The following is an 11,298-nucleotide window of genomic DNA, read 5'->3' as shown; positions in this document are numbered from 1 at the left end:
TATTATTATCTCAACTTTAGATTTCTTCAGATTTGGCTTTTGCTCATTTTCTGTGCGGAACATATAAAATAACATATTTTCTATGACTTCACACTGTTCACCCCCTACACATTTATATTACACATGTGGTGTTGGGGTGAACCTGCCTACATGGCCTGCTGTTCGTGTGTGTGTGTCTGTGTGTGTATGTGTTTGTATATGTGTTTGTGTGCGTATGAGGGTGGACAACATGGACAGGCTGCTGACTGGCTACAGCTGCTAAAGGAGAACCCTACGCTGGCCACTTGTTATATTTTACTTTTACATGAATTATTATGGCTGTATTGATTTTAAAAACAATAATGTGGTGGGTAGATCAGACCACTGAGTGCTAAAACATGAACACCACACAAGGGTTAAGGGTGGAGCTGATGCGCTATAATTGCTCCTGCTTTTACAAAAGCAATTGAGAAAGTGCAAACAGTATTCTTTCAGTCATATTAGTAACCTAACATTACAAATATAATGAAAGAAACTAAAATAAATAGAAAACCAACTAACAAGAGAAAGTTATGTGGCAAACTGTGAAGTTGTTCTTCAGATTGATTGAGGATGTGCTGTAAATGCTTCTATATAGCACCTTTTTCGAAAAGGGTTCTATCTAGCACCTGAAAGTGTTCTGCTGAAGCATAACCAAGCGGTCACTGGGTGAAAGGCAGGATACAATGGAGTATATAATTGGTCAGCTAATGATTCCAGGAATGAGCTGCAGGTGAGTGTGATAATGAGTTGGGGGGTCGGGGGTGTCCAGTGCTGTGTCCCCACATGCTGCAGAGGTGAGACTGTATGAATCTGGTCATTATTCCAAAGTCCATACGACTTTTCAGTTGAGTATGAATGAATAATGATACCTTTAGCTTGGAAAGTAATAAATACACAAGAGATAAATTGTATTTGGAGAGTCTTCCAAGACCCAGAAGGATAAGCGGTTTAGATGATGTGTGTGTGTGTCTGTGTGTGTGTGTGTGTCTGTGTGTGTGTCTGTGTGTGTGTGTGTGAGTGAGTGAGTGCTCCAAGTCTACAGCACTACAGATCATTGCTCCAAAAATCCTTATTTCTTTATTTTGTTTTCTTTTTTTGTAGTTATAGCAAACAGTGTGAAGACCAAGTCCGAACGTAAAAACCCCACAGTCAGTAAGAGTTAAAAATTAAGATGACATATGATAGTCACTCAGCCAAACTTTTCAGTGAATGAATGTAGTATAAATGTACATTTAAACCAAAAGCAACTTAAGAAAGCATGGAAAGTGGGTTTAATTCTTCTAAAATGTATTCACTTATTATCAAGCAAGAAAAGAAGACTCTCAAACATAACATTTTCAGAACTCTTCCTTAAAGTGATCATGGGAGTAATTTCATTCTTACAGTCGCTTTTATCTAGTAGAACATTAATAATGTAAAATGAACTGAATGGATCATGAAGAGATATGATAATGAACAGAAAACATGAAAAATTGTAATACAAAAAAATTTCACACCAAAATTTCAACTTCTGGCAAGATGTTTCAGTGTTAACTGCTTACTAAGTCTTGAACACTGAAACACTGAAGAAATTGTAAGAAATTATAACTAGTAATTCATAACATAGTTACAAGTTTAAAACAGACCTTGTATAAAAAAAAATGTAAAAAGTTTAAAAAGCAGGACTTTCTTTGCTTTTTAATCATTCACCTTTCTGGTTTCAGAGTAAACACTTTGCCATTATTCCCCAGTCTCCAGCTCAGTTTGGTACCATTTGCCATTCCTTGCCTTTCCAGTTGTTTCTCAATCTGCAAAAACAGGACACAGGTGAATAAGATACCAGATACCAAAACATCACATAGCATGACATTTTTGACTAGAACTCAGGTATGGATGTCTGTTACTGTATAAGTGTGGTAGAACTCAGGTATGGATGTCTGTTACTGTATAAGTGTGGTAGAACTCAGGTATGGATGTCTATGTTACTGTATAAGTGTGGTAGAACACAGGTATGGATGTCTGTTACTGTATAAGTGCGGTAGAACTCAGGTATGGATGTCTGTTACTGTATAAGTGTGGTAGAACTCAGGTATGAATGTCTGTTACTGTATAAGTGCGGTAGAACTCAGGTATGTATGTCTGTTACTGTATAAGTGTGGTAGAACTCAGGTATGGATGTCTGTTACTGTATAAGTGTGGTAGAACTCAGGTATGAATGTCTGTACTGTATAAGTGCGGTAGAACTCAGGTATGAATGTCTGTACTGTATAAGTGCGGTAGAACTCAGGTATGTATGTCTGTTACTGTATAAGTGTAGTAGAACTCAGGTATGGATGTCTGTTACTGTATAAGTATGGTAGAACTCAGGTATGGATGTCTGTTACTGTATAAGTGTGGTAGAACTCAGGTATGTATGTCTGTTACTGTATAAGTGTGGTAGAACTCAGGTATGTATGTCTGTTACTGTATAAGTGCGGTAGAACTCAGGTATGTATGTCTGTTACTGTATAAGTATAGTAGAACGCAGGTATGGATGTCTGTTACTGTATGTGAGGTTTGGTACATTGAAATTGTGATTAACTGTGTAACCAAAGATAAATTCCAAATATACTTGGTCAATAAAGCCTGATTCTCATGTTCCGTAGTTGCATCCTTTGGTCATCTTTAAACAGCCTTATTAAGGTTAAGCACTCTGTTTGTTTACTTATACCGAATCATGCACTCACATCATAGAAACAGCATATTTGAATGCTCTGTGTGTGTTCATAAACTCCGGCAGTGCTGTTGCAAAGCATGACTGACAATGACCAAGCTAGGATTACATTTCTACAAGCTACCGTTTTGAGATGTTTTGTCTAGCATATGGAAACTTACCTCATTCAGGAGTGCGGCCCTCACGAAAGGCTCATTTACGTCTGCTTTTCCATTTGAAGACACCGTCACCTTCATGATCTGCTTTTTCTTCATCCTGTCCTCCTCTGTAGAGAAAAACAGAACAAAACATATCCTCACTGTTGTAACAAACCTCTGAAATGACAACTTAGAGAAGAAAGAAAATGCATTCTTCACGTTTAATGTAAGCTAATATAATGAATATAATGAGATTTTATTCCAAGTAACTCTGGACCATTTCCATTGGCCCATTCATCGTGAGCTTAAATTTTCTGTGTGTGTTTTTTAAAAGTACAACACAATTTCCATTTATTTTCTGAGATCAACATATTGGAAAAGCATAAAAGCTAAAATATGAAATGTAAAAATTATGTTCACTTAGAAAATTAATTTGACTAGAAGCAGCCATATTTTTGCATTTGACTGTAAAATATCAGATCTTTCAGTATTTATTTTGTCCACTCTTTTCTCTCTCTCTGTATGCACTCCACTATAATTCCTCCATCTTTCAAGTCTTACAAACACCAAGACACAGCTGTGTCCTAACAACAAAAGCTGTTCCAAAAGGAGTCTCTGACCTTACGTTTCTTTTCAAAGAGTCACTAACATTTACACAAGCAACTATTCAAACTCACCTTAACTGCCTTTCTTTCTCATGTGCCTCTACCATGGCTAAATGAGATATTTTTGAGGGGGTTAGATACAAGATAATCTGCTTACATTAGTTAGGGAGCACAAAAAACAAGACTTTTCAAAACTGGAGTTCAAAAAAATGATTAAACAATACAGAGAAAATAGAACTCCTGACAACTGTGCAAGATCTGCTACACCACCAAAACTGTCCCCATCAGATAAACAGCACTTAAAGCTTTCATCTTTGAGAGAGAGGAGAAAATCAAGCTCCACTCTTGCATCACATCAGAAATCCACAGGCATTTCTGTCCATCATTCCACTGTAATAAGGCAACTCAGTGCTCTGGGTCTGATAGGATGTGCAGCTATCAAGAAGCTCTTACTGAGAAAAGGAAACAGACAACACTGAAACTGGACATCTGAGATGGGAGTGAGGTTTATAGACTGATGAGTTTCCTGGATTGTGAGAAGCAGAAAATACAACCAACGTGTAAGACTTTGGAGGTGTGGAAAAATATCCCTGCAGATTTCTTTGAAGAAATGAAAGTGAGTCTCCTGAAAAAATGGAAGCTGCAATAAAGGAAAAGACTGCACTCAGTAAATACTGAAAAAAATGGTATTATAGTTAAGTTATGGCCTCTAAGTGATTTTCCATTAAATATCTGTTTTCTGCTTTTTTACAGGCACTAAAAGAATAATTTATTTGTACTTAACTTGTATTGACGGGAAATCTGATAAATAGTTTTAAATAATTTTCATAACTGCCTAAGGGCAGCATCAGGCGTGGCATCAGGGGGTTATTTAGTGAACAATGCCACCCTTCATAATCAGCCCACTGCTTCTCTGGCACCAGGCCTGCTAAGCCTTGTGAACAATACTGTATATACACTCTTTGAAATAGAGGTGCCGACGTGTGTTTTATAGAACATATAAAAGAACCACTTTCAGTTCCCCAAAAGAACTTTCATTAGATGTAATTTTAAGGTTCCATATGAGTTAAAGATTTTCCTTTCTTGGTTTCTTGGTTTCAGAATAGAACCATACATCCAAGCCATGAACAATTAGAAACCTTTATTTGTAAGAGCATATCACTTCTGTCGGAACAAAACATCGTATCTCCATTTTTGTTTCGTTTTTCAGTTTTTGACATAATTTGAAAATGCCTGTTGCCCTTTACAATGTGTGTAAATTTCATGATAAATGGACTGAAAGAAATGGCTCAAAAGACTTGGGGGGAAAAAAGTCTGGCTCCATTAACTTAAATTAAAAGTAATGTAAGTATTTTTCTTCTCCTGTAAAGTTACCGTTTTGGAAATACAAGGTTTTGTTCCGACAACAGCGATATATTTCTGAGATTATGCCATGAGGCTTTTGAGACTCACCTCCATAGCAGATGAAAGGGTGCTGCACATTGCAGTCGTCAGCAATCCATTTCCCAGAATCACCCATCACTACAGCAGAACAGCTACCAGTTCCTGAGCTTGGCTGTCCCGATGCCCAGTTTCTAAATGAGAGGCTCCACTGGTCAGACCATTGCCAGGTGTCTAAGAACAAACCGACCCAGACAGAGCCCCCTTTAACCACGAGGTCAGTCACCTGCTTCTGCTCCCAAGGAGAACGAATGCTGGCCAGGTCAGTGTAGCTCGTTCTGCAGTAACTCTGAGCGTCATACCAGTTTTTGGAAGTTTCTACCAAGATGTAACCAGTGCCCTCTGTAATATAAAAACAGTGGACAAGGATGACCACACAGTTCTGTTAAACTGAATTACTCTATCGGTACTGAGGGTGGGCGATATGGCAAAATAGCATCATGATGCTTGAACAGATTTGTATTCTACATGTAATACAGTGCCCTGCATGATGGATGGCCTCTGGACTCCATGTGGGTAAAGTGTACATACACGAGATATTTTGTAAACGTTTTAGTTTAACCAGGTAGAAATTAGTGTTTGTAAATACTCAGGTGTGTTTATTGCTTCATTAATGCAGGTATAAGAGAGCTTTCAGCATCTAGTCTTGATTCTTTTCAGTCACTTAACACCTGGTGATATCTATGAGTCACAGACCTTTAGCAGCTATTGCATGCAATGGATATGTAACTCCATTATCCAAGTATTAAACATGACTATTATACTGCCCATACCACTGATATCTCCCAAACATTATGGTGCCTTGAAATGGTGTGGGGGCTGTGTATAGAATGTTTTCTACATGTTAAAACTAAAATGTATGAAAATACCCTTTATTAAAATCTGGGAATGTGCACATCAAGTGCATGCGTATTGAGTACAAATTTAAAACTGCATGGTACAGAGCCGAACATTATGGAGCGTACTGTTTATCACAAAATTTGTTTGTCAGAGGTTTGTAGACAGTAGAGCCTCATTTGAACAAACAATTGGTAAAATTATGAAGTTTCATACGGCTACACAAACACTGGCCGAGTCGCTGTGCACCAACATCAAAAATGTTACCAGCATCAATGTTATTGTCCACTGTGCCACTTAAGTACTTTCCCCTGATTTGTAGTGGTTGAAGTTTGAAATGTGTTCTCTCTCACACCTCTGAGAGGTCATCTAATAAACTTCACTCCAGCTAATAAAGTAACAAAATGGCTCTTAAGATGCTGTCGGGGGAAAAGGTTAGGCAAAGTGGATGAGGCCATGTTAAAATGGTATTAGAACAAGTGGTGAGTGTCCGTTCAGTGACTTAGGTGATGTCTAGACCAACTGCAGTCAGGAAGAGGTCTCAGTACACCGTACAAAATGCCATGTTACTTACTTGCAATCAGCACTATATCGTGATAGCAATCTAACTTGGTACCACCAGTACCATAAAAAAACAGAATTTTTACTATTTATCAATTTTGGTATCAACTTGGCACCAAAGTACTGATACCTTTGACATCCATACAGATGGGTTATACCACTACTTTCCATACCGCAGGCTGGGATTTGATTACCTTGCTCAATTGATTGTCACTCTGGATAAAAGTATCTATCAAATGCCATAAATGTAAATAACATAGCATGTTACCCACTTGATTCTTAAAGACATTTGTAGACTCACCTTTGTAGCACACAAAGTACAGAGCTACTGTGCAATCATAATCACGCCACACTTCATCAGCGGTAAACACACATTGTCCAGTACCATTTGGCCTTCCTGCGTCCCAGTTACTGAAATTGGACAGTAGCTCATCTCCTCTAGACCAGCCCCAGCGTGGTTGTGTTGCTTGTTTTAGTCCAATCCATAAAGAACCACTATAGCCAAGATCCACAGCTTTCATCAGACTGCTCATATCTTTAACACTGTCTACAGTAGCTAGATCAGTGAATCTGTTTCTGCAGTATGTCTGAGCCTTTGTCCATGTCTTCGGGTCATTTACAAAGTGGTAGAGCCGAAAGAGAGGTTGAAGTCCTGTAGTAAAAGAAAGTTTAAAATATAAATATTTATGCTCAGAATCAAATGCAAATCAGAACATTATATTGATATTTTACATACATTGCAAAGGATCTTTTAAAAAACCATGAATTCTAAATGTGCAACCAAGCAAAGCCTTTGTTTGGTCTTGAGAGCTGATGCTGAATGTTTTCTATGTCCATCCAGAATGACTGGCATAACTGCCATTGTCATTGTGGATGATTCCACGACTGTGGTCCCCTGTGCGCCATTTAACAGTGAACAGTTGAGGGGTTTTTAGCATAGAATTAGCACATACGTGAAATGTGGTTAACTGGCATCCATGCTATTGGATCAAGATTATTAAGGACTTTCTAATCCTTTACTTAAAATGTATATTTTAAATTAATTAATTTATTTATTTTTTGTTTATTAGCTTGCTGGTATATATCAGTTTTGGCCTATTTTATTGGTGTTGTAAACTCATACACTCCAAAAAAGGATGGATGAAGGTTCTCTAAAGGAAATGGTTCTATTTAGAACAGAGTTCTACCTAGAACGATTTCATGCTTAAATAGTCATTTGTGAAATGGTTCTTCAGATTGATATCTGAGGGTTTCTTAAACATTACGCAGTAATAGCAGAGCCGGTTTTCTGGCATCTGTATGTACGTCTCTCACACTCTCTATGTTACATGGCAAGCCTCTTGATCTTTACATGGCATCATATCCAGAGCTAATAATAATAATATTAATAAAAATCCTTACAGTTTTTTCCCTTTACAAATTCTTATGAAAACAATATATAGTCATACGGAAAAAATGTCAAATTACTTGTTTTGTTGATTTTTTAAATGAACATAAGTTGACACATCCTCTACAGAGTTTAAATACTTAAATATGGCATTTTTCTGTAAATTTTAGTGCACAATTTCTATTTTTTTGCTGAGCTCAACATATTGGAAACAAGCAAGACATAAAATAAAATGTGCCATAGATTTTATGTTGTTTGTTTAACAACAATAAACATTTGGCAGTAGGGGTATAAAATGAAGTACACACACAGGCTAAACACCCTTGGCCATTCATCAACATGGGACAAGGCTCGATTGCTGCTGTTGGGAAAGAGGCCGAGCGCAAAGTACTAAAGGCAGGAGTGCCAATAATTGTGGCACGTTTTTGACAAAAATGTTACCTTTTTTGAACATGAACAGCTTTTTTGTTCTTAGAATATTTATATCTCACTGAAATGTTACTTGAATTGCAAAATGAAGCTGATAAACAACAATTTGTCCCAGGCTTTTTTGCTCATAATTAAGAAGGGTCCAAAGAAGTCCAATAATTCTAGAGGTCACTGCATCTATCTTCTGGAAAGTTCCTGGAAAGCCACTGTCAGTGTACTATAATTACAACCATGAATTAAATCACCAAGTAACAGCGTTTAGATGCTGCTGTAGACCACCAGTAGGATCTTGCTTAGATTAGGGTTGCAGTTAAGTTCTCTATGAAGGTAGCTTTTCAGTGGTAATGTTGATAATGGTCACTCACCTCCATAGCAAATGAACGGATTTTGGAGGTCACATTGACTTTGAGTCCACTTCCCAGAATTAGACATCATCATGGCAGCACATTTCTCAGTAGAAGTTGATTCGGGAGCTTGTCCGTTTGCCCAGTACCGGAACGGGGAGAATCCTTTATCAGACCACTGCCCGGAGATCAGGCCAATCCATGCACTGGTGTTGTTACCAACAACGGTAAAAACTTGTTGCTGCTCTTGTGCGTTATGGACACTGGCGAGGTTTGTGTAGTGCTGGCTGCAGTAGGTCTGGGCTTGTGTCCAAGTCATGTTGGATCTTATTAGGATGAACGTGCCACTGGGATCAGATCTGTCTGTTGTGGGGCAGCATTAAAAAAGCAACCCAAGAATCTATCAGTGTCATGCAGACAATGCTCACCTGTTACCTTTACCATTTGTAACATATACAGTGCCTTGCAAAAGTATTAAACCCCCTTAAAAGTCTCTACTTGTGAATCATTTAAAAAGTTCACCTTTTCTAAATGAAAGAGCCCCTTAATTCAAGATTCAGAACCTGAAGGAAAACTGTAAAAATGTAATACCAAAGCGCAGTCTTAGGAAAATAGAGATCAAATTATTGATATACACAAGATAAGAAAAAGCTACAAAATGCCAAAAGTATTTGTACACCCCTTTCTAATTAATTCAGGTGGTTGGCTACATCCATTGTTAACAGGTGTATAAAATTAATCATATAGTGATGCAATCTCCATAGTCAAACACTGGTAGCAGAATGGGTAATACTGAAGCTTATTGACTTTAAACATGGCACTGACACAGGGTGCCACATTTGCACCGGTTAGTTAGTGAAATTTCTGTCCTGTTAGATCTAGAAGTGCTATTATTTTGAGATAGAAGCATCCAGAAACAACAAAGTACAGGGCTGCCAAGTGCTGAAATGCATAGCATGTAGCCTGTCCCTTATTACAGAGTTCTAAACCGCCCCTAGAAGCAACATCAGCACAAGAACTGTGCATCAGGAACTTCATTAAATGGATTATTTCATTAAAACAGCTGCACACAAGTCTCAGATTGCGAAGCGGTGGCGAGGGTGGTATAAAGCCTGTTACTGATGGGCTCTGTAGCAGTGTTCTCTGGAGTAACTCCATATTAATACCCATGGTTTTGGAATAGGATGTCCAATAAGCTATATATTTGAAATACATGTCAAATACATTGCAGTCCATGCTGAAATACATTCCAAACACTAAAATGTATTTCAGGATATATTGCCGTATTAACCAAATACATTTTAAAATGTATTCATTTTAAATGTATGGGAAAATATTACACCTGAAAATGTACCATACAAAAATAAATGTACGTAAATGTACGTGTCAAATACATTTAAAAATGCATAAAAATAGCCAAAATAACCGTCTAATGTACTTTACAGTTTGGAATAACTTTTGAAATGATTTTGTATTCCAGTATTTCAATTTTAAGTATTAGCAAATGAGCTTTTAATATGCCAAAAGCAAGTGTTGTAGGTATTGATACTCTGTGAAAATGCAGTTATGATTTGACATCTTTAAAATACATTTTGTGTGAGTGCTCTCATAACGCATATGTACATGCCTAAGGCAAAGTACAATGCAAAACACAGGCATCAGTACTGTTCATTCAGTTCATGTATATTGAGTTGTATACGATTCAATTGTATGTATCTGTAACTTCATACAACTGAAAAATATAATAGCAAACACAAATAAATGCATTTTAAATATATATATATATATATATATATATATATATATATATATACACACAAATATATTTTTGTCCATTTTCATACTTTTTGGAAAACTTATTTTAACACATTTTAGAGATATTTAACACAATGTTTTGGTCATTTTTATACATACATTGCAGAAATATATTAGATTAATACATTTGGAATATATTTTTTCCTGTATGGGTACAGAGTACATGTACAATGCTTGATGCACCCCTTGGTTACACCCCTACAAGTAACTCTATATGGCTGCAGGTTTGAAAATGAAATATGTAACCAGTAGTAAATGAATTCAATTACCATCAAAGCAGACACAGTAGAGCATTGTGGAGCAGAAAAAGTCATGCCATCCTTGCGGTGTCTGCACTCCACATGCTGCTTCCACATTTCCTTCATTTGGCTGCCCTGGGACCCAGTTATTATAAGCGGATATATTCTCCCCTGTAGACAAAACCCAGTGCTTCTTCAGTCCAATCCACACAGCGCCTGTGTACGCAGGATCCACTGCTGCTTTCAGCCTGTTCATGTCCTCCATGCTGCCAACAGTAGCCAGATCAATGTAGGTCGCCCTGCAGTAACTCTGAGCCTCCAACCAACTCTTTTTAACATTCACATAGTAGAACTGCTGAAGAGCAGAGGAGGAGATGCCAAAGGTTGCTGAAGACAATAAAAACACTGTTAGATTTGCTGCAAAGCAGGCAGAACTGAGGGTTAAATACATGCTTGTGTTCATTTCTTACCTGACAGCAGTAACAGTAAAAACACATTCAGATCCATCTCTGAAGATACTGCACACCGTTTCACAGTAGTATGACTTATCAGATGCAAATTAATCCAACAAACAAAGGAGGTGGGACCTTTGTACCTCCCATATGGAGAACATACAGTGCAAGCCAATAGGACGAACTTGTGACTGGTGAACAGAAACATGAAGGTGTAAATGAATGTGTTGTCACAGGATTGTTATTCATATTATACAACGAAATAGAAAAATGCAAACTGGCCTGGATAGTTCCTTAAGAGGTTAAAGATGTAAACAAAGTTATTCAGAGTGTGTTCAT

General features: G+C 37.4%; 1 protein-coding gene across 1 annotated transcript; it reads right to left on the bottom strand.

Moving 5' to 3' along the window:
* Nucleotides 1–1,661: 1,661 nt before the first annotated feature.
* Nucleotides 1,662–11,022, bottom strand: LOC118796898 (macrophage mannose receptor 1-like). Its single transcript, XM_036556048.1, has 7 exons — nucleotides 10,978–11,022; nucleotides 10,538–10,894; nucleotides 8,475–8,816; nucleotides 6,595–6,945; nucleotides 4,908–5,237; nucleotides 2,875–2,978; nucleotides 1,662–1,808 (listed from the first exon to the last, which is right to left on the bottom strand). The coding sequence occupies exons 1-7, from the start codon at nucleotides 11,012–11,014 to the stop codon at nucleotides 1,707–1,709; spliced, it is 1,623 nt and encodes a 540-aa protein (XP_036411941.1). The 5' UTR covers nucleotides 11,015–11,022; the 3' UTR covers nucleotides 1,662–1,706.
* Between the last annotated feature and the right edge of the window lie 276 nt (nucleotides 11,023–11,298).

This window comes from Colossoma macropomum, unplaced genomic scaffold, assembly GCF_904425465.1.
Source record: "Colossoma macropomum unplaced genomic scaffold, Colossoma_macropomum, whole genome shotgun sequence".
NCBI lineage: Eukaryota > Metazoa > Chordata > Actinopteri > Characiformes > Serrasalmidae > Colossoma > Colossoma macropomum.
This window is presented reverse-complemented; position numbering and strand designations above follow the sequence as displayed.

Coding starts and splice junctions, on each gene's coding strand:
- LOC118796898 (XM_036556048.1), bottom strand. CDS start 11,014: ATGGATCTGAATGTGTTTTTACTGTTACTGCTGTCAG. Junction 10,895..10,977: donor TTTACTGTTACTGCTGTCAG/GTAAGAAATGAA, acceptor TATTGTCTTCAG/CAACCTTTGGCATCTCCTCC. Junction 8,817..10,537: donor CTACTGTGTCTGCTTTGATG/GTAATTGAATTC, acceptor GCCCCACAACAG/ACAGATCTGATCCCAGTGGC.